The sequence below is a fragment of the Elgaria multicarinata genome, chromosome 15 (genome assembly GCF_023053635.1).
Source record: "Elgaria multicarinata webbii isolate HBS135686 ecotype San Diego chromosome 15, rElgMul1.1.pri, whole genome shotgun sequence".
NCBI classification, from domain to species: domain Eukaryota; kingdom Metazoa; phylum Chordata; class Lepidosauria; order Squamata; family Anguidae; genus Elgaria; species Elgaria multicarinata.
The window spans coordinates 9,965,648-9,992,880 of record NC_086185.1 but is presented as its reverse complement, the minus strand read 5'-3'; the positions used below and the strand labels follow the sequence as shown (position 1 = coordinate 9,992,880).

The 27,233-nt window shown below is 41.7% G+C and overlaps 1 protein-coding gene across 8 annotated transcripts in view; it reads right to left on the bottom strand.

Annotated features, from left to right (window-relative positions):
- TENM1 (teneurin transmembrane protein 1) overlaps positions 1-27,233 on the bottom strand; it is a 332,266-nt gene that overhangs the window by 265,721 nt on the left and 39,312 nt on the right. For all 8 annotated transcript variants that reach the window (XM_063141817.1, XM_063141823.1, XM_063141820.1 and 5 more), the window contains exon 2: positions 9,810-10,070. In XM_063141817.1, coding sequence (XP_062997887.1) covers positions 9,810-10,070 — 261 coding nt within the window. The remainder of the gene's footprint in view (positions 1-9,809; positions 10,071-27,233) is intronic.

Sequence of the window (27,233 nt, the reverse complement as noted above, 5' to 3'; positions counted from 1 at the left end):
TAATGAGAACTTTGAATTTGGCTAGTAAACAGACCAGTAGCCAGTGAAGCTGTTGTTAAGGGGGGGGGTCATGTACTCCCTGCAAAAGGCTCCAATCAACAGTCTGGCTGCAGCCTTCTGGACCAGCTGAACTACCTAAACCTTTTTCGAAGGAAGCCCCATATAGAGTGTGACAGTAGTCCTAATGGGTTGTAACGAAGGCGTGCATGGCCATGGCCAGATCAGACACCTTGAGGAACAGGGGCAGAAGGCACAATAGTTTCAGCTGTGCAAACATCCTCCTGGCTACTGTCCAAATGTAATGAAATTCCTAGCTCTGCTGCTAGACCAGTGTATCTTAAACACGGGGAATTATTTTAAATACCAGACACAGCAGAAAGGATATCCAAAATGAGGTTTTTGCAACCAGGGCTCAGGGTGCAATCCTAAGGGATTGCCTCTCAATAGGCCAAGCCCTCTGTTTATTCTATCCAGCAGGAGCAAGGCACAGTGGAGGGAGAACGGAGGTCAAAATGCCTCCAGTTCCTCCTTTTCTTTCCATTTACTGCTTGCCCAGCTGATCTCCTTTTTTGTGGATTGGATGGGTAATGGAGAGGCATTAGGACCCTGTGGGTCTTGACCTGTCCTCCCTCCTCCTTTTCCCCTCTCCCGGAGCGTTTCTGAGGCTGCAACCTCAGAAGAGCTCCTTCCTCTCTCTCCTCTCTCATCTCACACTATTGCCCCACTCGTGCTCTTCACTCCTCTGACGCCATGTTTCTCATATTGCGGTGCTCTCTGCAGGGGCAGAGAAGGGAGGGGGAAATGGTCTGATCCCAGGTTCCACCTTCCGAGGTCATAGCAGTGTCTACAGCCTTTGGGGGAGCACATAACCTACAGCCTCTGGGATGGCCCCCGGGACCATAGGATGGCACTGTACATTAACTTCCTCCGTAAGACTAAGAAACTAAGGAAAGACATCAAAGATGACATATTTATATAGATAAAAGAGCAAAATTTGTTGGATTTTGTAGACTGAATTTATTTATGCTTAGCCGTTGTCGATGTTTTAAAATGAAGAAACTATTTAAGGAACAATATATGAGAGGCAGTGTGGTGTAGTGGCTAAAGTGTCAGACTGGGAGTCGGCAGATCCAGGTTCTAGTCCCCACTTGGCCATGGAAACCCACTGGGTGACTTTGGTCCAGTCACAAACTCTCAGCCCAACCCACCTCACAGAGTTGTTGTTGTGAGGATAAAGAGGAGAGGAAGATTATGTACACCTCCTTGGGTTCCTTGGAGGAAAGAAGTCAGGATATAAATGCAAAAATTATAAAATAAACAACAACGACATCCCTGCATGCTATGCATTTCATGTAAAGTGTAGCTAGGCCCACAGAGCATGGTTCTTTTGCTATTAGAATGTAAGCCTATGCGGCAGGGTCTTGCAATTTATTGTTTTACTCTGTACAGCACCATGTACATTGATGGTGCGATATAAATAAATAAATAAATAAATAATAATAATAATAATAATAATAATAATAATAATACATTTCCTGAATGGCAATCTTATCTTAAAAAGCCAAAAAAAAAAAAAAAAACCAACACCACCAAATGTGAATATTCCTTTTGATTTTAAATTTTGCAACAGTCTTGGGTCTACGTGAAATGTATAACACACAAGATGCTGCGTGCATGAATATAGATATAAAGTTACATTTGCATACATGGTTTGTTAGAGCTGCACATAAAAAAAGGGTATTTGCCATGTAGGATCATACAGAATTCACAACAGTGTGTTACATTACCTGCCATTATTTCCAGGAAACTGCTTCTTCCTATAACAGTTATTGTATCAGACATGCACTTCCACTAATGTTGTTTATTTAATTGAATGTTAAAAAAAAAAGATGCTGTATTCGATATGCAGGGAAAACTAGAATAGACCTAACAACAAGATTCCGTAACCACAAATCTGATATTCTTACCAAAAAACCCATCTTCACATTCTCGGTCTGATTTATAGTTACTTCCAATTAGGGATGTGGGGAGAATCCATCGGGGGTGGGGGTAGAGCTTGGTGAGTTTTTGCCAGCTTGGCCCCCTGGACTTTGGCTCACACATCCCTGAGCTTCTCCGACTAGTCACGTGACGAGTTGGACAAGCTGACTGTTTTCTGCTTTGAGAAAAAAATATGCACACATTGTGATTTGCGCAAAATCGCAGGTATAACTATTTGCGGAAATTACAATGTGTGCAAAATTGCAGTTGTGAATAGGGCAATTTGTGCAAAATTGTGCGATTTAATCCTGCAATGTTGTGCAACATTTTATTTATTTATTTATTTATTTATTTATTACATTTTTATACCAATAGCTGAAGCTCTCTGGGCGGTTCACAACATGATTTCCATAAAGTTATACCTGCGGTTTTGCGCAAATCGATGCTTGTATATATTACATAAAAAACGTTCCTGAGTTTCAGGGACTCACCCACTTCACTCGCAAATGCACATAGAGTCGGGGGCGATACGGGAATCTGTCCCTACTTCCAATAGAACAGACAAGACAATGACATGCTTGACAAAATGGAAAAGTTCTGGATCTACAGATGCTGAACCCCTAGTCCAAATGGCCTTAATCTTTAGGACAATTCGTAAGCATTATACTAGTCGTATCTCATTTTTTTCTCCTAAGAATGTTTTTAGACTGCCTCTTCTGTTATCCTTTTAAGAGCGTAGCTACAGATCAGGGCAGAAACTGAAAAGTTTAACTCTCTCTCTCTCTACACACACACACTTTGTTTTAAGTCTTTCTATCTTTACGTTTCAGATGTATTTCTTTACTTTGGAATGTCTGCCAATCACCCTTAGCAAGTATATTCTGCCAAGAGAAAATGGCTTAACCATGTATTAAAATGGTGCTAGCAGATGTGTTGCAAAACCAGATATGCTTTCTCTCATATTGTTGAGTGCTGGCATTAAGTCAATCTTGCCTCACAAAATGGGTGCGCGGTTTCTCTTCTTTTTTCTGTAATTCAGCTAGCACTAACTTCCGGAAGCATTACAGCTGAAGGGTGTTTGGGGAGATGTGTCTGTGTGTTTGGTCACACATTACACGGTTACTGTTTATGTGACAGAACAGAGCTATTTATAGGAAAGCTGGAATGGGCAATGATTCCCCAAGAAACTAGTCATTCTTTATTAGCAGTTAATAATATATATATTTTGCTCTGCTTCAGGAGCAACTGGAGGCAGACTGTGCACTAATGTGTCACGGCCTAGTTCATGCAGACTAAAATCCCCCTATATAGCAGTCCTCCAGCTGCAGCTACATGGAAGTAAGGCATAAGTCAACACAACCTCACATCTTCCTCAAAATGATCTCCATGAACATAAGATGTAAAGAATTAAGAGGCCCTTGCACTAAAGCCTATCACTTTTATTTATTTATTTATTTAGCAGCATCAGTGTACATGGTGCTGTACAGAGTAAAACAATAAAATAGCAAAACCCTGCCACGTAGGCTTACATTCTAATAAAATCATAATAAAACAATAAATCATGAATTTTTAAGATGTATTGATTTCTGTTCTAATGTTGTTCCCCACCTCGATCCAAAGGGAGAGGCGGGTAAGAAATAAATATATTATTATTATTATTATTATTATTATTATTATTATTATTATTTATTAATAAGAAGGGGAAGAGAATGCACCAAACAGGCACAGGGTAGAGTAAAACTAACAGTATAAAAGTCAGATCAAAACCAAGTTTTAAAAGCTTTAGAAAAATGCTGTCAGGAAGACATTTGGTCCTATCTGGTTGTTCTTTCTTTCCTGCCTCCATGTTGTTTCAGCCATGGGAATGACTCAGCATGGCAGATTTTAGCACACAGATGTGCTATATACACAATATTGTGGTAACCATGTGCTGGAACAATTGGTGGATTATACATAACTTCTTCTCCCATTGCTGGCGATGCATAGATTAAACAATACAAATGTTGGAGAATTCCATTTTTGTTCACAAAAGCTGCGAGAATGCCCCATTCAAAGCTCTGGACACAAGCAGGAGTGAAAGCACACATCCGCCAAACATATTCACAAATTGTCGAACATGTGCTCCTCTTTGCTGCTTTCTCATTCCCAATCCCCTGTTAAACTTGCACAAATTCCTCTTTAGACTGAATCAGCCCTGCTTTAGTTTATAAAGGTGATTTGTTCAAATTTGGGGAGATTTGCGAAAATCACTGTTTGATTTGTGCAAATTTCCCGTTCGCGCAGAACGAGCAGTGAATGCAAGTATGAACAGGAGCTGGGCACAGAAGTGAGTGGTGAGTCAGTGGCCTTAGCTAGACCTAAGGTTTATCCCGGGGTCGTCCCTGCCTGCTCCCGGGATATCCTGTGTGTCATTTACATTAACAGGGATGACCCTGGGTCTAGCTAAGGCCAGTATCTGGAATGTCCTAGCAGTCTCAAAGAACACTCATTCACCTATTCTTATCAAACAGGGGAATAGGATGGCATTCTCACTGTCTAGAGTGGCCACTTATGAGTCATCAAAGAGAGAGAGAGAAAATGCATCAACAAAGCATCAAAACAAAAGAAGGCTAAAGAAGAGACAGGTTTGCATAAAATGTGCATATGCTAATCATATGTTTAGATGCAAATTTGGAAAGAATTGTTGTAATTTGAATAGAAATACAGTACAGCACATCTACTTAAATAGAAATTTCAATAGAAATACTGTACAGTCTTCCACGGAACTGCTAACTGTTCATAGGCAACAGTTCTATGGTTTTTTTTAATCTTTAAACTGGAATGGACAAGACAGAACTCCAAATAGAGTGCAGTCCCCTGGCAGCCCTTCAAGCAGAGGACTGTTTTCTGTAAAAGAGAACCCATGGACACTCTTCAGCTGACACTCCTATAGGATGCAGAGTTAGGAAATGCAGTAATGCAAAACAGGGGTGTCAGGATTTCTTCCTATGACCTGGACTCTCTGAGCAACTCTTTAAGGATCTTTGCCTCCTTAAGAGACCCACCTTCCTTCTTTTTTACCTTCCCCTTCTCAATAACATGGGGTTTAGGTTGTAGACGTAGGGTGATTAGCACTCCAGACATTTGTGGTTTAATACAACAGTTTACTAGTGAATTAAAACAAGCAAATCACAATGAAAGATATTTAGTCAATAGAGCTGAGTGATACAAAAGGCATTAAAAGAAAAAAAGAAGAACGGAAGTTCTTTTACCCTAAGCTGCACCTAGACTTCTTCAAGCTGCATCCTTCTGCTCCTTTCTTATCGTCTGGTCTTTCTCTGGCTCTGGTCTTCCCTGGCTCTCTCAATCTTTTATACCCTCTTCCCCAAAACAGAAAGTACTGTTCCCATTTTGAAGAAATGAAAAACTTGAGAAATATAACTTAACCAGGGAATGAAACATAAACAGAGAAATGAACCTACTCATCTCAGGGATACCCCCTCCCAACCGAAAAACACCAGGCCTCTAAGCCTGACTTCATTACTTTGCTGCTGTAGGCATCAAACCTTCACAGGGGAAAATGGTGAGTGTGAATGAAGGAGATCATTTGTACAAACAAGACATGCATAACTGCCAATCACAACAGAGTCCCACAAATATAACAAGAGGGCAAGCAGTACCATGACAGGTACTCCATTTCAAGACTTAAAACATTAAAAACCATGGGGAACTACAATTCCACAACTGCAACAAGCAGAAGCCATTCCCCCTTTCACTCCCATATGCATGAGTCCCAGCTTCCCCATGGCTTTACTCATCTGCACACCAGGCAGGCCTGGTGTTAGGGTGGCCCTTCAAATAGAGGACTGTCCTCTGTAAAAGGGGACACACATTCAGCATGCAGTATCTTTAGGTAGCTGCCAGGGTCTCAGCAGGGTCCACTATCCAAGTCTGCCCTACCTTGGACTTCTCTTAATTTTATTACCCACTGCTCCATGGTTGGTTGTTGGAGCCACCAGTTAAATTTCCCACAAGGTCACTGAGCAAAGCTACATTGGGGGCATTGCAGGACATTTAAATGATGGTTTGACAACTGGTGCTAATCAGAGCATTGCAGCTGCCCATCACCACTACTGCTACGAGATAAGCCTGCCAGGACTCACTGACTTAGGAGGGGTCCTATCAGAGCTCACTTTCATGGACTCTCTCAGTCTTGAAGGCGAACCTGAAGAGGTGTTTTGCCTAATGAACACTGGTGCAAAAGCGGCATCTCAACTCAACATGGCTTGTCATAAATGATGAAAATATATGAGTGTGTGAGTGTCAAAAGTGCATTATTTGTGATCCTCCTCGAGATATACACTTCCAAATGTGTTACTGAACTTGAACGCCCACAGGACATTGCCCTTGAATATACAAGGACAATTGTAGAACATACTCAAAAATTACACCACTGACTTCACACATGACCCGAACTCTGCTACTGTCAAAACATATATAAGCAGAACTGTGGAAAGGACACACATCACAACGGTTTACTCCACTTGGCTATAGCATCTTCTGGATTCAGATGTTATTAGTATTGACACTCCAAAGGTAGTTGGTACTTTCAACGTTCCCTTTGATGTTTTATTCGTCAGTAAATACTGAACAGATACAGTGCTATCATGGAAATACACAAGTAATCACTGTTATCAACTACTGCTCCAGGAATATGTTACGGATTGTTCTTAAGATGCATTCTTTTTCTAGGTATTCCTTTTGCTTTATTTCCAGCCTGAATTCAAAGAGCTGGTTATTACTATTATTATCTTTAAGGTCCTGACTAGGACATCTTGATGGCCAGGGTGACCAACCTGCCTGTCCACGAAGATTAGTTGATGATAGCTTTCTACCTTTCTTCATAACCTGGCACCTTCTGAGGTAGGAATAGATAGAATCATAGAACCATAGAATAGCAGAGTTGGAAGGGGCCTACAAGGCCATCGAGTCCAACCCTCTGCTCAATGCAGGAATCCACCCTAAAGCATCCCTGACAGATGGTTGTCCAGCTGCCTCTTGAAGGCCTCTAGGGTGGGAGAGCCCACAACCTCACCAGGTAACTGATTCCATTGTCGTACTGCCTTAACAGTCAGGAAGTTTTTCCTGATGTCCAGCTGGAATCTGGCTTCCTTTAACTTGAGCCCGTTATTCCGTGTCCTGCACTCTGGGAGGATCGAGAAGAGATCCTGGCCCTCCTCTGTTTGACAACCTTTTAAGTATTTGAAGAGTGCTATCATGTCTTCCCTCAATCTTGATAGCACTCTTCAAATACTTAAAAGGCTGTCACACAGAGGAGGGCCAAGATCTCTTCTCGATCCTCCCAGAGTGTAGGACACAGAATAACGGGCTCAAGTTAAAGGAAGGCCTTTTCTATCATGAAAAGGCCTTTTCTATCATGGCATCCAGGGTGCCATGACAGAAAAAACCTCCTCCCTGACAGTTGTCCACCATTTGCTAAATGCTGTTGTTCCAGTAAGCTTTGGGTGCGTTTGAAGAAGGCACATCTGGAGAGAGACTGTGGCTCAGTGATAGAGCATATGCTTTGTGTGCAGAAGGTTCCTGGCATCGCTGGTGAAAATGATGAGGGGACAGGTGATGGGGAGTCTAGAGAGCTACTGGCATTTAGTGTAGTCTGGGCTAGATGGACAAATTCTCTGACCTAGTACCAAGCAGCTTCCTATATCTGCTGCTTACATTTTGTTGGATTATGTGTGTGTGTTTTAAATAGCTAGATTGCTTTCTTGTGCCTTGCTATATTGCTTTAGCTCGTTGATGGTGTTTCTGTATTACATTTATATACCGCCCCATAGCCGAAGCTCTCTGGGCGGTTTACAAAAGTTAAAAACAATGAACATTAAAAACAAATATACAAAAGTTTAAAAGCATAAAAACAGCAATGTCCATTTAAAATGGCTATTCTGGGGTCAGTTAAAAACTCCATGTGTTGTTAACTGCCTGGGAGAAGAGAAAAGTCTTGAACTGGCGCCGAAAAGATGACCATGTTGGCGTCAGGTGAGCTTCGTCGGGGAGATCAGTCCATAATTGGGGGGCCACCACTGAAAAGGCCCTCTCCCTTTATGGCTTTATTACTCCTGTTAGCCAGCTTGAGCACTCCTTTGCAATTGGAAAGGCAGGGTAGAAAAGAAGATATATTTCTACCATGTACAAAAATCTTCTTCTTCTTCTTCTTCTTCTTCTTCTTCTTCTTCTTCTTCTTCTTCTTCTTCTTCTTCTTCTTCTTCTTCTTCTTCCTCTTCTTCTTCTTCTGCTACTGCTGTCTATGGAACGCTAATGAAACCACACATTCATAACTGAATGTGTTTTGTTGATAAAGTTGAGGTAACTTTGAGTGAATGCATCCTTTATATTTGCCTGCAAATTGACGCAGATACACCGTTCTCTCTCTCTAATGTTAAGGCTAGCCCTGGCTTGCAGGAAGTCAAAACAGCTTGATTCAAAAAGCGCCATAAGGAGGGGATAGGTCAGGGGTGTTGAACCCCTTGATTTCCATTTCAGAGAAGTTCTTGGGGGCTGTATTCCAGTGGTGGGAGGGGCTGAAAGCAAAACTTTGCAACTAAGATTATAGTGCCTGAATTTGCTTTCCTTTTCCCCCTCCTCCTCCTCCCTCCCAATCCCCTGTCCTTTTGTGTCATGTCTTTTAGATTGTAAGCCTGTGGGCAGGGACTGTCAAGAAATACTTTTGTAAGCCGCCGTGAGAGCCTTTTTTGGCTGAGTGGCGGCATAGAAATCCTTAAATAAATAAAAATAAAAATAAAATAAAAAATGGACTAAGCAAAAGGAGCTGGCCCAGCTTATTTGAGCCTCAACTTCTTACTGGCTTAGGAGAGGCAGCTCAAGCTTTTAGAATAGAGGAGAATGTGGTTGAGGGAAAGGGGTGTGGCCCTCTCGGAAACCCTAGGAGCCAGAAAAGGGCCTTCAGGGAAGCTGGATCTAAGAACATAAGAACAGCCCTGCTGGATCAGACCAAGGGTCCATCTAGTCCAGCACTCTGTCCACACAGTGGCCCACCAGCTGTTGACCAGGAATCCACACGTAGGACATGGTGCAACAGCACCCTCCCACCCACGTTCCCCAGCAACTGTTGTATATAGGCTTACTGCTTCTGATACTAGAAGTAGCACATTTGGCATAGCAGATCTCAGGTTCAACACTCCCGGAACAGATGAAGGGGGACTGAAGCTTAATTCAAGAAGGCCTTTGGCCTGTAAATGGGTCTGGTAGGTTGAGTGCTGTTGTTTATCTTCTCCTGTAATTTTATTGTTTTCTTAATGTATTTTCCTTTTGCATTTAATCAATTTTCATTGTGCTTATAAACCACCTTGGGTGCCAGTTTCTTTATATAGACATGTGGGGGTGGGTGGGTTACAGATCAAATAAAATAAATAAATTAACGAACTGGCAATGTGAATGGTGCAGCAATACTTTTTACTGTGCTGGTCTCAGCCAGGGAGCAGAGATGCCATTTAGGCAACAGAATACCTTGGGCTGGTACCCACCCCACCCCACTCTCACACACAAAGGCCCCATTCAGGAGACACCTTAAACCACATTTTTAACCATGTTGGTTAAGCCAGAAAGCTGGGCTGTGTTCAAAAGGTTAAGACACCTTAAATCCTGGCTTTAACCACAGTTTAAGGTGTCTTCTGAACACAGCCTGGCTTTCTGGCTTAACCAACATGGTTAAAGCCATGGTTTAAGGTGTCTTCTGAATGGGGCCACTGTGATAAAGGCTCAAATCGACCTGGGCCATTTAAGAAAAAAACCGGTTACCCATGTCGCTTCATTACCGTTCTCTCCATCAGACTTCCTTTCGTGGTCCGTATCCGTGAGGGACAGCGCCGAGTTTGCGCGGCTCGATAAGCAGGAACTGTGTTCCGATTTCATCCCAGACATCCACATCCTCAGGGCCTGATCTGGCGAGGCTCCGCCTTCCGTCTCTGTATCCACATCCGAACCCATCTCTATGGGATAGCCGTGCTGGGACACAGCATGCATGTCTGCCTGGTAGCCGGTGCACAAGATGTGTGGAGTATCACAAAATTCCATCTCTGCAACGAAACAAAAACAAACACGGTGGGTAAAACAGGGCGGCCATTGGGCCTTTTGCCGGTTTTTCAAAATATTCATCCTCAGCGTGTTTCATGCCCCAGTCAGATCTTTTTTTTTTAAGTGTCTGGCTTGTCACCGTCTCCTCCCTCCATGTTCCAGCCCTGGAATGTCCTCCGGAACTAACTGTGCAATGTGGCAGCTGGGTGCATGGAACAAGAGCTTCAGGCAGCTCATTCTAGTTCACCCTCTTCCAGGCTTCTTCCCGCTGACAGAAATCTGCCAGCCGGGTCATGGCTATTTGTAGTGGCAAAAAACTACAGGGCAACTCCAGCCCAGTAAATCTGATGGATGGCGATCCGACGGCACATTTCAAGAGACGGCAGAATGTGGCCATCCAGTTGTATTTTAATTGTGCATGCAGCGAATAACTAAAGGATAAAATCTATTTGGGAACTAGCGTTTTGCTGATGCAGAGTAAAACTGTTGTGGGTAAATGGGAAACACTTCCCCCTTCCAAACACCGTGAATCGCCTGCACAGAGCATTTCTGTAAATATGCAGGCTTTTGTAGTGTTCTAACTCCCACAGGATGCATTTTCTTGAAGCTCTTACAGTGCCATAAATGGTGGTTTTTAGCTTTGCACATCTAACCTTGTTACCTACAATACTACATATTCCCTAGAGGAGATAAAACTCAGAGCGGATTTCTGCTATTCCTAGGCTCTCCTCTCAAATACACACTCATATTCACACACATACACAGCTAGCAGCTTGGGATCTGGTTCCACAGGGACATCTGAACATGCATGTTTTTTCCCAGGCCATCAGCACCCTGTGCCAGAGGAGAGGGTACCAATCAAGTGGGGGAAATGTTCCCGGGTGGGATGCCAACTGCATGGAAAAGATCCATCTACATGCCATGGTCATGTTATTTACACACATGCCCCTACAGCTGAGGAGGAGGATAGCAGTTGTAATCTAACACATCTGGAGGTCTCCAGGCTGATGAAAGAGACCCTACAGCAGCTTCCCCCCTGACCTGGTACCCTCTAGATTTGGACTTCAATTCCATCAGCACTAACCAGCAGTTAGGAAGACCTGGGGAAGACTTCCATGACAATGCACCATTAATACACACACACATCTTGTTGAATATTTACATTATTACTATACTAGGCTTCTTCTTCTTTTACTATTACTACTACTAGGCTTCCTTTTGTTTCCCCGGCATTTGCAATCTGTGCCATTTTCCTTGTCCTTAACTCAATTTGCTCATGCTGCCATTTATCCCAATTGTGTATCAGCCACCGACAACATTTTATTTGCAGGGATCCACAAAACCATTTCCTCAGACCTAGAATGACAAAATCCACAACAAGGTCATGTGGATCGCTTGAGCCAGGCAGAGGCCACAGTCCTATTCACACTTCGCTGCGAGAAAGGGCCACTGAGCACAGCGAGATTTGCGTCAGAGTAAACACCTAGGATTTTTCAGTAAATGGCAAGGGGGGACGGACGAAGCTGAAAAGAGGGAAATGGCACAAGAGCAACACAAATAGGAGTGCTCGCAATGAGTGTCAACGTTTCCCAAAAATGGGAAGGCACTCAGCAGCTCTCTCAAATCGAACACAAAGTGAGGCAAACACTCTACTTTGAGCTTAATTTGTGATGATCTGCACCGTGTGGCTGAGAATACTCTGCGGGCAGGTTCACGAAGCCTTAAATCTTAATTAAACTTAACGGACAGCCCACTTTAACATAACATAACATAAGCAGAACCATGCTGGATAAGACTAAAGGTGCAGTTAGCCCAACTCCCTATTTTCCTACAATTGCCATTCACAAAATGTTGTTGGATGATGACACAGTCCTCATTTATTTATTATTTTATTTATTTAAAATATTTATATCCCGCCCTATATCACTAAGATCTCAGGGCGGCGTACAGATAAAAACATACAGTATAAAACAGTAAATATACAGAGTTAAAAACAAATTAAACCATGATCCAAGTTACAACAATATATAATTTAAAAGCAATAGATACAGTTAAAACAGTTAAAACAATGTGCCAGTGAGTTTAACCATCAAAGGCTTTGTTAAAAAGCCATGTTTTTACTTGGCGTCGAAAGGAAATCAATGTTGGCATCAATCGGGCCTCCAAGGGGAGGGCATTCCACAGTCGGGGTGCCACCGCAGAGAAAGCCCTCTCCTTTGTCCTATCATAACGTATATGTCGCATTGATGGGATGCGGAGAAGGGCTCCTCATTGAAATAATGAGCCGATTAAGATGCGTAGTGTGATTAAAAAACAGAATGGAACCTTAGTCCTTATTCAAACCACTGGAAATTGAATTGAGTTTCTTGATGAATTGTACTTTAGCAATTTCACAGTTGTACCTATCTTTCAAAAGTGCCACAAGGGGCATGTCTACACCAGTCCTATATCCCAGGATCATCCCGGGATTGTTCCTGTGCATCCAAATGCCACACAGGGGATCCCGGGAGCAGGCAGGGATGATCCCTCCATTTTCCTTGGGATAACCCTTAGGTGTAGAAAGGGCCAAGCTTTTTTTGGGTGCTGGTTTTGAACCAGTTCACATCATGGCTTGTACCCACTGATGTCTTCTCTGTGAATTTGCCAAATCCCCCTTTAAAGCTATCTAAGCTGGTGACTGTTACCACATCTTGTGCTAGTGATTTCTATACAATAATTATGCGCTGGGTGAAGAAGCATTGAGCATTGCATTCGGAAAAGCATGGTATGACATTGAAATAAAATAAAACAATTTACACAGGCATTTGTGCTTTTGGGGTTGTAGAGATGTACTGATTTCATAACATCTGTTTTGTCTGTTTTTCATGAATTGTCAGGTGCCTTTTGTCCTACTGTCCACTCCTTGGCAGACTCACGTTTTGCAAATTTGCGCAAATTTGCACAAAAATGCACAAATCCCCCCAAAATGTGCAAATCAGCGCAAAATCCACATTTCATGCTTTCAGCTCTGGGAAAATGCATATTTTCAACAATTTTAAAAACATATTTTTCTACAATTAAATTCCAGGAAGTTAAAAAAAAAAACAGGTCCACAAGGCTGTAGGATTTGTGCACCCCATGAAAAGCCAGTCTGCTGAGGAATGTACGGGTCAGATTCATACGAATCTGAACACATTTGATTCCCTTGCAGATTCCTCCGACATCCCTAATGATGAATAGCAATGAATGACTTCCTACCAATATTCCAATGCTGTTTCTGTATGTACACATCTCTGTGCAAGACATAAATTAGTTTAGGATTTCCCAAGTCGAGGGAGCTGCACCAAAATCATACAATACTAGAACCCAATGGGGTCATCCCATCAAACTGATTGGTGGGAGATCCAGGACAAATAAAAGGAAGGACTTCTTCACACAGTGCATAGTTAAATTATGGAACTCACTACCACAAGATGTAGTGACAGCCACCAATCTGGATGGCTTCAAAAGGGGGTTAGATTAATTCCTGGAGGCAAAGGCTATCAATGGCTACTAGCCCTGATGGCTGTGTGCTATCTCCAGTATTCGAGGCAGTAAGCCTGGGTGCACCAGTTGCTGGGGAACATGGGTGGGAGGGTGCTGTTGCACCATGTCCTGCTTGTTCATCCCTGGCCGATGGCTGGTTGGCCACTGTGTGAACAGAGTGCTGGACTAGATGGACCCTTGGTCTGATCCAGCATGGCACTTAGAATCATAGAATCATAGAATAGCAGAGTTGGAAGGGGCCTACAAGGTCATCGAGTCTAACCCCCTGCTCAGTGCAGGAATCCACCCTTCTTATGATCTTAGTGCATACTAACAAGAATGTTCTTTTTCAGGGCTCCAGCCAGCCATAGTCTCTTTCTGGAGACAATTCCCCAATGACCGCCATTTTCCATTACCCTTTTCCAAGTGATACAGAACATTCTATGGCTACCAATCATACCTTAGGGAGATTTCCCCCCTCTGTCTTTTGTTTTTGTTTGAAGAAAATACTTTTCCCCACTATATTTGCAAACTTTAAGGTTTTACACAGCATGCAGGTACCTCCTTCTTATATATTTCAATGGCTCCATTTTTGCTCCAATCTTATGGGAACTCAACACTTGAGTTTGCTAACAGAGGGAGCACTGACACCTATCTCTATAACCGTTTGCTCATCACCATTGGGACTAAACCAATCCCAGGCTTCTGGCTGCTGAGGCATCTAAGGAAGTAATGGGGGCACCACATTTATCTCTGGCACTGAAAATTCTAATGCTGGAAGGACCTCAGAATTCGAACATCACCCTCCCATTTAATCATTAACATTTCCAAATAATAAATGTACAGACTGTGACAAGTGATAATAAAGCAAAACAAAAGCAAAACACCTCAGTGAAACAAGATATCAGGGAGGGGTTCTCTTTTAATAACACCCCAGAGCTGATGTCAGCGAGCTGTCAAATCCCACTCCTATATCCCTGTAGACAAGAGCAAGGCTCTCAGCGATGTGTCCACACCTTTAGAATTCACACATTTTGGCATCCTTTTGAAGCCAGACTCTGGCAACCTCGAAGATATGGAACCGATCACATTTATTTTGTTCAGCATTTTGCTCCTTACACATGTGTGTACACACACACACACACACACACACACACACACACACACACGCTTAACACTTTGATCTTAAAACCTTCAGGGAGAACTTGGGCACAAGTGGCAGATCTAATTTGCATTTTAGTCCAAGAAATGGCTGCCTCGAGCTCATTTTGCAAGAGGTGCTATGAGAAGACGGGAATCCACATGAGAAAGGCATCCTGGTCGTCACCACCATCTTCCCACTTTGAATGGAAGCAGGGAAGGGTCTAACAGAGAAGGCAAGGGAAGCATGAAACTGAGTCCCCATGCCAGAGGTATCACTACATCTGCTAGATCTATCTGACATTTATTCGGTGGCACAGCGCTTAGGGATTACACAGGACACAGATGTTGCATGCTTCAGTTGAGGCCAGAACAAATGCTTGTGCTAAGTTCAGAGAATCTCATGCATCATTAGTATCTATAATTTAAAAGGAGAGGGAGAGAGAGAGAGAGAGAGAGAGAGAGAGAGATTCAACAGCAGTGCATAACGCCTGCAGCCCACTGCAAGCAGAGAGCCCATGATGTTCTGACTATGCAGAGCAAGAGCTAAAACAATCTGTAACTGAACCAAATCTTAGTCCTATTTATGTTTTTTAAGATGAAATATTTGTATGCTGGCATTCAGGCAAACACCTCTCATAGTGGCTTACACCAGAATAACAAAGACCATAAAAACAACAACACACAACCCAAATTAAAAACACCACAATATTAAAACAGAAGCACCTAATGCAATATTCACCACCATGTTTTAAAAGCAGATGATGTTGTTGTTGAAGATGATGTTTGCAGGGTCCATTCATATCTGCCTAGGGAGGGAGTTCTGAAGGATGGGTCTACCACTGAAAAGACCCTGTCACATGCAAGGGATATCGAAAGAATCTGTCCAGGGGTTGGAGTGCACTGAGCTTTCAGTCTCCAGATTTTGGCTTGATCATCCATGATTCAATCTGCATCGAATTGGGCTAATTTATGGATTTTCCAGGGCTTTTTCTTATCAAAAGAAAGTTGTGAGGGCAAGTTGCATAATTTGTACAAAATCCACCCACGCTTTGCTAAATTTGTGCAAATTCTGGCAGTAATTTGCACAGATTAATCCAATTCCAGCCGCAAATTTAACAAATTAAACAAAACGCACCTGCTATTTGAGCAAATTATAGCTGTAATTTGTGCAAATTGCACTAATTGCACCTGCTATTCAGACAACATTCTTTTGATGAGAAAAAATATATATGCTGGTTTTCAGGAAAAGCTTACGTCTCAGCTCACAAACGCAAGCTGAAATGAGGAGGGCCCAAAAAAGGGCTGGATTATCAAACGATGGACATCCCTATCTAATGTCCACCAATCCAACAGAGCTCGTTGGCAGGATAATCAATATTCAATACTACATATCAACTATTTTATGGTGAACCAAAATAAAGGCTGGGAATTTCAAAACTGCATTGGCTTTGTATCCCTCCAGTCACCAGAAGATTCATCTGAACTGCCAGAGTGTGAGCACTAATCAATCAGCAGAGGCATAAACTTCCCCAAAGCATTCATTTATTTAATTATTTTTTTAAAAGTAAGGTATAAAATGGTAAATCCCAATGAACCGCTCTGGGGAGGCAATTCTGAACTATGGATGACCGTCGCTTAGAAACCTGGCCCTTTTTTGGGTCTCAACAGACTTTCGTCACTCAGCTCGTGCACGTGGGCTGAGTTGCAGGGTTTTTTTGGTAACTTTTAAAAGAAGAAACCTTCTGTGCATGTACAGTTTTGCATTTTAAACTCACAAAAGCATAGCGCCATCATGACTATGGCCACATTCAGAAGACACCTTAAACCTCGGGATGATCCCGGGATAAACCTTAGGTCTAGCAAAGGCCAGTGTATACCATGTTTTTAATCAGTATTTTATGTATTTTATGCTTCTTCTTGTTCCCTGCCTCAATCCAATCGGAGAGGTGGGTAAGAAATATATTATTATTATTATTATTATTATTATTATTATTATTATTATTATTATATAAAGATTGAATTGAAAGGTTTTAAGCATGATGGTTAAGCTAGAAAGCTGGATTGTGTTCAGAAGACACCTTAAACCATGGCTTTAACCATGGTTACTAAGGGGGAAAGCCTAATTCACCATGGTTAAAACCATGGTTTAAGGTGTTTTCTGAACATGGCCTGGCTTTCTGGCTTAACCATCATGGTTAAAACCATTCAATTCAATTCAATCTTTATATAATAATAATAATAATAATAATAATAATAATAATAATAATAATAATAATAATAATATATTTCTTACCCGCCTCTCCGATTGGATCGAGGCAGGGAACAACAAGAAGCATAAAATACATAAAATACTGATTAAAAACATGGTATACACTGGCCTTAGCTAGACGTAAGGTTTATCCCGGAATCATCCCGAGGTCGTCCCTTCCTGCTCCTGGGATCCCCAGTGTCATTTACATGAACAGGGATGACCCTGGGACGATCCCGGGATAAAACTTAGGTCTAGCTAAGTCCACTGTTTAGAAACATCCTAAAAGCATCCTAAAAACATACTAAAATATCCTAAAATTCTACTGGATAGGCCTGTAGTCAACCAACCATTATTATAGCATATAGGTACACAGACGTTAATAAAAATACATGATGGTAAAAAGAAAGGATACAAAATCTGTAAAAATGCTAATCAGTAGGTTTAAAGTAATGGTCAAACATCCATGAGTGGTTTAATGGCAGGTGGCTACTAGGAGCACGGCCTTCTCTGCTGTGGCACCCCAGCTGTGGAACGAGCTCCCCAGAGAGGTCCACCTGGGGCCAACACTGTACCAGCTGAAGACCTTTTTATTCTCTCAGTATTTTAACAACTCATTTTAACTTACATTTAAATTTTACTGTTTTAATTCTGTATTTTAATCCTATATCAACTTCTGCTGCATGGTTTTATTCTGGTTGTGCTTTTTATACTGCATTTTGTATTTGTGTTTTTAGATTGTTGGTTGTTTTATTATGTTCTTCATGGTTTTAATTTTTGTGAACCGCCCGGAGAGCTTCGGCTATTGAGCGGTATAAAAATGTAATAAATAAATAAATAAATAAATAAATAATGAGAACAGCCAGATTAAAAAAAAAAAGGCCACTTGGCTCAGTAATAGGCTTATTGGTGCCCTGGAGTAAAATAATCTTAAGAGGCTCGAGAGAGCGACGGGAAGAGCAACCGTTTTCTGAACACGGCCTGGCTTTCTGGCTTAACCATCATGGTTAAAGCCATGGTTTAAGGTGTCTTCTGAACGGGGCCTATATGAATAAATTGGACTTTACCTTGGCTACCCTGATGGTAATTTTTTATTTTGGAAGAAGCTCCATTTTGTTGGAGAAGAAAGATAACACAGCTGTGGTTACTATGCTAGCCTGGATGCTATTGTTGGTTCTTTTTGCTCTCAAACCATTACCTACTGAACTCTGGGTAGTAACGAGGAAAAGGGATCTGCAGGGCCCTATGTTTCTATCCTGAAGTCCAGGCCTAGTGGCCCCACTGCACCCCCTCCACTTGTTCCCTGTACATAACGGCTTGTCCGTATTCTCAGATGGAGTGCTAATAAGAGCTGAGGCAGAAGTTTAGGATGAGTTAAACTCCAATAAACAACAGTTAAGGGAATTAAATTAGGCCACATTAAATGCCAAAGGGGAAGAAAATGAATAATTGGGCTGCTTTCTACCATCAAAATGATAGGATCGTTATCTCTCTGCTGAGACAGAAAAATAGTAAACCGGAGAGAAAAATCTATCTAACCACACCTGAGAAGGGCAAAACAAAACCGGTAATGTGAAAATAAGGGGTGTGTGCGTAATTTAATGAACATGTTGTTAAGGCAGCAAATGCTAAAATACTTCATCCAATCATTTGTGAATCTGTAATGTGGCCCCCAATTAACGAAGGGTGGAATGAGTTGCCTGCAGAAACCATCATTCTTTTTATTATCTGATATTGCAAGTGATGCCTCAGTTCTGTGTTTCTTTACTCCTTGGGATTTCATTTATTCTAACTTTTAACTGTAGGTTTAATGATGTTTTTGCCATTTCATAGAAAAGTTAACAGGTTTGCTAAATAAAAGGGTGGGAAATATGAGTGCATGAGCATGTTGGGGGGAAACTCTGCAAAATGAACATGCCATGGTCAATGTCAAATATACACACCTGAATAAAATTCATACTTGGCTTTAATGTTGATGGTTGGAGAGTGTGTGTGTGTATATAACACGGTGAGGGAGTGCATTACTCCTCAAAATTGGGGTGCAGACCTCTTTTGGCCTTAGGACCAAATTCTATTTTGGTGAAGATCTTGGGTGGCATATTCTTGTGGTAGAGAAGGCTGAAGGCGAAAGGGATGGAGCCAACATACCAAAGAAAAAACAGCATATTTGAGCTTAAAGCTTTTATTGCCAATAACTAAGTCTTAGGAGAGGCATTTCAGCAAGGAAAATGCTCAAAAGCCAAGAAACCACCAAATGATTGGTGGTTGAAGGAAAGGGGTGGGGCCAAAGGAAGAGGAGTGACCATCTGAAGAGCCTCAGGAGGCCTGGCTTTGGCTCCCAGGAGAGAAGTTCTGCATCTCTGTTACAGTATATCCTTTTTCCATCCAAAAACCTACATTTTAAAATGTTTATTGGGAACTCCTGTATTTTACAACTGATAAATAGTTATGCAGTGATGGCGTCAGATGAGCTGGGGGTACAGTTAGGCTGCAATTCTATATACACTTACTTCAGAGTAAGTGCTATTGAACTCAATGGGACTTACATCTAAGTAGACATGTATAGTATTGCACTGTTAGTTACAAAAGGTATCCAGGGTTCAAAAGGTTTAAGAAACACTGACCTTGCCATTCAAATGAGTTAGCTATAGTAACTTTGACCTGCCGAAATAGAACCATGTCTGTCAAAATAGAGGCTTGTCTAGAATGTACCAGACTAATGAAAGACAGGGAAAGTTATTCTTCTAGAAGGAGGACTGAAAGGTTTGTGGTACTTATTAGTTTACTTTTTTATCCCACACTTCCATGGTAAATGAAATTTTGTATTCCATCAAAACTTCAGGGATATAAGATGTATTAGACTTCTGTCCCTGTAAAATGATTATGGCTAATCTATATCTTCAGTAAAATAAAAATAAAAATAACATGCTGATAAAAAAAGGATTTGAAATCAAGTGGGAATCCTAATATGTATTCCAAAACACTGATGGAGTACATATGGTCCTCCAGACATTGTTGGACTGCACCTCCCATCAGCCCTAGGCAACAAACTTTATTCATGATTGTTTACAGGTTCTTTGGATCACAATGTGACCTCTGGTTTCACTTTGTTTTTTATTAAGACCATTTTCCTGGGTTTCTTAAGATTGGAGAAAAATGAGTATAATTTCAGAAAGAGAAAGAAAATGTATTTTCCTACTCATGTGATTGCATTATTCCACTATAGCACAGCCCCACCTAGAAGTTATTTATTTATTTACAATATTTATATACCACTCTCCATTGAAAATTTCGGAGTGGTGTACAAGATAAAATGAAAATAAAAACAGAATCAAACACTTAAAACTGATTTTAAAAGAAGCAAATACAGTGACTCATGGCTGGACATAAAGGAAAGGTTTCCTGGAATAAAGACGTTTTCAGGAGGCGCCGAAAAGAGTACAAAGTTGGCGCCTGCCTGACCTCCAGAGGCAGGGAATTCCACAGGAGGGGGGCCCCCACGCTGAAGGCTCTTCCCCTGGTGGATTCCAATCAGAGGGTGGATCTATGTGGAAGCACCAGGAGCAGACCCTTGGATGACCTCAGTGACTAGGCAGTAGGGGAGAAGGTCCTCTCTCAGGTATCCTGGTCCCAAGTTGTTTAGGGCTTTTTGGAAAGGCAAGAAAGAAAAAGCTCTTTGTGTAAAGCTCTGATATCAATTCCGTGACAATTAGATACAGTGAATTAACAGCCTTGTGTTAAAGTTTTTGCCAGTAAGGAAATGGCATGAGTCATCTTGGTTGCCAGTCTTGATTTTCAGGTCAAAGCTATAGTGCATCGCTTAAGCACAGACAAATTTGTATTCAGCAGGCTGAAGAATATTTAAAACAAAAGCACTACACATGCAAGCATACAAATTCACCTTAAATAATCTCAAAAGCCGAGAAATCTTCCGGACGATAACCATGGCATATCCACACATTTCCATCTGCCTTATTTCCTGTTCTATTATTCAATTTAATACAAGGGCACCTACAGATGGCTCCAATTCTCACACAGATGAAACAAATCCCATATCATTTCATTCTGCGTGAAAACCTGATCTAATATGGCCCTTTCTCTGGTTTAAACACAAGCAGGAAAACAACACCAGAAGTGTGTGTGTGTGTGTGTGTGTGTGTGTGTGTGTGTGTGTGTGTATAAAGCACTTTATCCTTCTTTTCTTGCACTCACATCAAATTATATCTTCTTTCCAATTTAACATCAATAGAAAGATATGAAAGGCACCTAGAGACATCTGCTCCTTCTGATTAGGCAGCTGAGAATAAGGCCTGTCACTCAACATTTCCCCCTCAGTCTAGTTTTAAGGGATCTGTCACCAAAAGGTTGAAGTATGAATAGGGCATGTGAGATTAAAATGTCCTTAACTGGGGGGAAAAAAGGATGTATGTATATAAAACTTCTCATCATTTTGAAACAACCAAAAACGAAATCCAACTCTTATGTAATTTATGGATTATGGACCAATGCACTGAAACTTTATCACATTGTATGACTCATGAGTTCATTTTTTTACAGTTAATTAGACCATGGTTTATTAAGGAATATGTAATTCAGTCTCACATCAATGCATATTTCATCTCTCTAGTGAATGAACCCAGCTTCGCATGGATGGCAACCTCCCTTACTTTGAAACACTGAAAGCTTCAAGCAAACCTGGGCGGCAATCAGAATTTGAGATATTATGTCTGCCCTATCTGAGTGAAGGTATGGCTGTTGGCAGCCTTAGACACAATCCCTGACAAAGTGTAACCTCTATCTCCTAAGGGGTATGTGTGTCAGTCCTTTAAAAGGGATACAGATTACCTGATGGAGTACCTCTCTTGACCTGAACCTGCCCACACACTATGATCAATGTTTTGGGTCTTCCTCCTTGTGGGGAATTATTGCCCCACTGAGGCTTGCCTGGAGCCAACACTATCATCTTTTTGACACTAGCTAAAGACTGCCCTCTATTCCCGGGCATTTAATGGCATGTGGTGGGGCACTTGTGCCAGCTGTCTGAACAGATCTAGTATTTTATTGAAATCCTTTACATTTTGTATATTTTAATTCTTTTTATGCTGCATTTTTGTCTTGTGAATTGTTCAGAACTGCCAAGAGAGTTTCCTCTATTGGCCAACATAGAAATGAAATGAAAATGAAATGAAGAAATGAAGAAATAAATAAAGGGGTTCTTCCCTCATAGCATGGAGTAGCATTTAACTGGGTCCCTTGGCCTAGTCCAAGCTACATACTGGTTAGAAAAGTTTGCTCCTGGGGGGTGGACATGTTACTGCAGGATTCAACCATATAGTTACTTTTAAATTAATTAAAATCATTTAAAAGCAAATAGCCCTGAAGTACACACCCTTATAGTCTCCTTAGTATGCATGCTAAGTTTCAGGTGTCTAGGTTCTAGGTCTTGGTGCTTTGATGCTGATAGTGAATGTCTAGACAGACACATCCTCTTTTCTTATTATAAACACAATCAAAGGTAGAAAATGTTCAGGGAAACAAAGTGATCAAATCTGGGAAGACAACAAGGGAATGAGCCAAGAGCCAGGAAAAGCTATTGTAGTCCAGGCAAAAATCCAGCCAGAACAAAAAGCCTTTGTGTCACTTCCTGTTGAGTAGAGCCAAGGGCCTGCCTGAATAAGAAGAGCTATTCCAATATTTGGGAACTTTTTACTGCCAGAGGAGATGCTACAATGTGTAGCTCAGCTTTGCACAGGGTGATGGTTTCTCTACTGCTGACACTAACCCAGTATTTCTCAAATTTCAAGGCATGCCTGCCTTGGTGGCAGAAGGCACCATGGATGGAGAAGGTCCTAAAACAGGGGACACAAGAGATGCTTTTGTTCCAATGGAAGCAGGTTTAGTATTGCAACTCGTGATATTTAGTCGTGCAACTCGTGCAACTCATGGAAGCTGTGGACAGGCAGGGGACAAGCCCAGCAGGTCTTTTCTGCTCCTGTGTGTTTCCTATGCCTGGTGATTTTAGGTAGGAATCAGGTGCTCTGTTCTAGTTCTCTTTTAATGCCCTAGTTAAAAATGTTCTCCATCTACAGATCTTGCATAAATACAAGTGTGAAGGATTCTTTATACTTGGCTGACAAAGAGAGAAACTCAGAAGATTTAGTCAGGACCAACTCCAAGTTTGAGGGCATCTTCTGGTGCCCCTCCTCCTATGTCAGTAGGTCTGTGGCTTTGGACTTACCTGGTGGTGGACTACCATTTTAAATTTGCCCCAATGCAGTGTTGCTCTCAAACACTGTGAGAAAATAAAATGGCCACCCTGGAGAAATACTCCACTGGGGGCAATGTCAGAGATTTAAAATGGTAACTCACAGACTCAGCCTCCTAGTAGTGGTGGGGATACAGGGACAGGCGTCAATGCTGGTTAGGGAGGGGTGAGAATTTCAGTTCATTCGGTTTGGATACGAATTGGCCAATGTTTGCAAAATTCTCCATTTTGAGGGACAAAGAAGGACCTGAGATTTACAAAAATAAAGTGAATGCGGCAGAAATTGAACTGGACAGTTTGGTCCATCCAGGTTCAGGCTTTTGAACACCTTGTCTCTTAAAAGTTTGGGTTCGAATCCCTTTGTGAATTCAACCACGTTCCTACTAAATTAGGCTTGGCACCCCTTTCTTCTGACAGGGTCCTCCTATTTAACAGCTAAGTGGCACAGAGATACAACATGGTCCTCTCCATGCTGGAAATAGTGACATTTGTTGAACTTGGGTGGGGCAGATGGATGAGAATGCAGCTTCACTTCATTGCGATAAGAACTGTCCCCGAATTCGTAAAGTTCTTCCAATCTGGAAGAGAAAGAACTCGAGGTTTCAAAGAATCCAAAAGTGGGGAGGAAGTGAAATGGACAGATTTGCCCTTCTCTTGCGTTATACACTAGGTTTTGATGGAGGAGCAGAGTTTACAACGTTTGAGTAAACCCTGAACTAGCCATTCAGATGAGTCAGCCAGAGTGACCTTGAACAGTCGAAGTATACTTGTTTAAAATAAATAAATAAATACTCCAGACAAGCATAAGACAGATGGATAATGGATTAGAATGGTAGCTAGACAATGCTTAAAACTGATTGATATTGGGCAACATGGGACAGGCAGGCAGGAAAGAAAGCCTGATCCATCACCATTTTAAACACTCTGTTCTCAAACCCTCATGTCTGACTGGGACTTGCAAACTTGCAGTCATTTTTTCCCTTCTTATCGTCTGCAAAGGACCTCCCTGATCAATGAAGCCTGCAGCTGTCAAGCAAGAGAGAGAGAGGAGAGAGAGAGGCACCCTCTCTCCGGCAGCAGACCCAGCAAGCTCCACTCTGAAGAAAATAAATCAGGCCAAAAAAGGGCAAGAGAGCTCACTAACAAATTAGACTCTAGTAGTCCTGTAAACTCATCCTAGCCCTGCAGGCTAGCCTGCTGTGAACAGATAAGCTAAAACCGGAGTTCGTTATCACTAGCAATATTTTGTCCCACCTCATAAAAATTTGACACAGCTGGAGGTGAACTAATTGAGAGAGTGGAGATAGCAACATCGAAGGGATTTCAAATGTAATTAAAGAGTGATCAGGAAAGGGGTCTGCAGAAGGCAGAATGCTGGGAGAACGCCTAAAGGTTCAAAGCCAGTTCCAAAAGTGACCTTTAATAAGAATGAAAAAGCGCTTATTAAACTCGAGCAAAAGGCCTTTAAACGCTTTGATGGGGCAGAAAAGTCCACAACATCTTCAGTTCAGAAGTATGAAAATGTGCAAGTTATAATATGGGCTTCCAAGGCTTCAACCTTTTGTGCTGCTGTGGAAGCGTAGAAACTGAATCAAGAGCTCCAGGGCCAGTATAGCATCACAGGTTTATGGAGGGTAAGTCAATCAATAGCTGCTCATTATGGTGGCTGTATGGAACCAGAAGCAACACTTCGCTGAATTCCAGTTTGCCCTGGCTAGCCGTGAGACCAGTGGAAATAGGGTGCACAACACACTCACTGTCTGTTCTGGGTCAAGCTAAGCAAGGCAAGAGTCATATCAAAACCTTGGATAGCACACTGCAAGAAGCACTGGCTGGTTTATTTGCCTATAGGGAGCTGTTGTCCCAGCAAAGGACTGCAGTCACCTGAGGCCTTAAGGAAGCTGGCATAGTCTGGTCTTTCAGAGGTGCCAGAGGTGCTGGGCACTGACTGCAGCCTTATAATTATAGACAGCTGAAGAGCAGAAGAAGCTGTAGAAGAGTCATTCTCAGATGCTGAGAGGGTTAGGTCCTCAGGCTGGGATAGTACTGAAGTGGGTGTTGAGGGTTCCCCATGAACTGGAGTGATCTATAACTACAGTTGCTGGAGAAATCCACAACAGATTCACATGAGTTCAGATTTCTATTTTTTAAAATTATATTTATTTATTGCATTTATATCCCACCTTCTGCCTCCTTAAGGAACCCAAGGGGCAAACATAATCCTCCTCCCTCCATTTCATCCTCACAACAACAACCCTATGAGATAGATTGGGCTGAGAGTCTGAACCTGGCCCAAAGTCACCCAGTGGGCTTCTATGGCTGAGTGGGGACTAGAACCCGGATCTCCCAACACCCAGTCCAACACCACTGCACCACATTGTCTCAGAATGTGAACGAATCGAAACTGCAGATTCTGCAGTGGGCTGTTTTTTCTTTTCCTTTTCAGTTGTTTTTCCAAGGATTTGCAGACTTGTTTTTTTAATGTGTTGGATGGATTTGCATCAAATGTGCACTTGTGGACGTGAGCATTAGCACAAATGAGCATTCGCAAACAGGAATGGAATTCCCAGACATAAAATCTGATACCATCAATGAGTAGATGATGGAACAAAAGACACCTGGCACTCTGTGAAATACAGATGGGATAGATTTAACAAAAATCTATATATCCCTACCTGTGACACATTCAAAAACCTGAGTCCTCCTCAGAGTAACACAGATTTTCAGAACCAAGGGATGTGACACAGATGCTTTGGAGAAAGTATGGATATAACTCTTGCCTTCATGCCCTACTCATGGGCTTCAAACTAGCCACTATGTGAAACAGGGAGATGAATTAAACAGACTTTGGGTCTGATCCAAAAGGACTCTTCTTACAGCCCTAGGCTGTGGCATCAGGAACCAACAGAGTACTAGAGATATTGGTGATATTGCAACAGCAGCCGTCACTGTTGCCTTCTGAGACACACCAGAATCCTCGACAGTAGATTAAGGACAGACAGAGCAGCCTTCCACAGCCTGATTGCCACCCAATGTTTTTGACTACCACCAGCCCCAGCCATCATGACTGATGGTCATGGAGGATGGGAACTGTAAGCCAAAACATCTATAGCCAGGGTGAGGAACCGCTTTCAAATTCAATTTTGGAGAAGTTCTCTGGTCCTCATTCCAATGCAAAATGTGGCAATAAATAGGTTCCCCATCCCTGATCTAGAGAGTGATTGATTTGCAGATACGAAGTTTCATTTGGATGTTGCCAACCTATGTGAAATAACTTCTACAATGATTATAGTGCTTTTGTAAGCACTGAGTAAACAAAACCATTCCTATACCCCCATGGAAGCATCTTCTTTTCTTTTTTAAAAAAGATAATGCAACTTGGTCTATGAAAAAGGAGACAAAAGTTTATTTGATTTGTCTCTGTGAATAAAATAGTCTTTGCAATCTCATCTGGCAAATTTGCAATAAAGGTTTGCAGGATAGGGGAAGCAAATACAAACAATTGTAATTGTTATGAATTTTGGCAAACATACAAAGCAATCTCAAGCAAAGCAGATGCACCAACTGGCTAGATTATATTTATATTGAACTGTTAGCTTTTTCATATATTGTGATTGATCTCCATTTATCAATGGCATTGCTTTTACTGTTTCTTCTTTATTATTTATAGCCCCTATTAATCTTGATAATGCACTATTTGTACAAAGGAACTATATTATTTACTCTCTTTTTTCTCTTTCAAAAATTTACTGTGCATTAAAAATGAAAGACAGTTTATGCCCTGAAATTCCTCTGAAGCTGTCATAAAATTAGATCAAGATATGCATATTTGTTTGTTAGCAATATTACTCCATTCAATCAACAAGTCAAAACAACTTTGTTTTGCCATTACCACACTTGATGTGACACAAGAGATTAACCGAGAGATTTCTTCTAATCCATACTGAGCTCTGAGAAACTTTAATAAACTACAAGGCTGAAGACTACGCATTCTTATTCAAAACA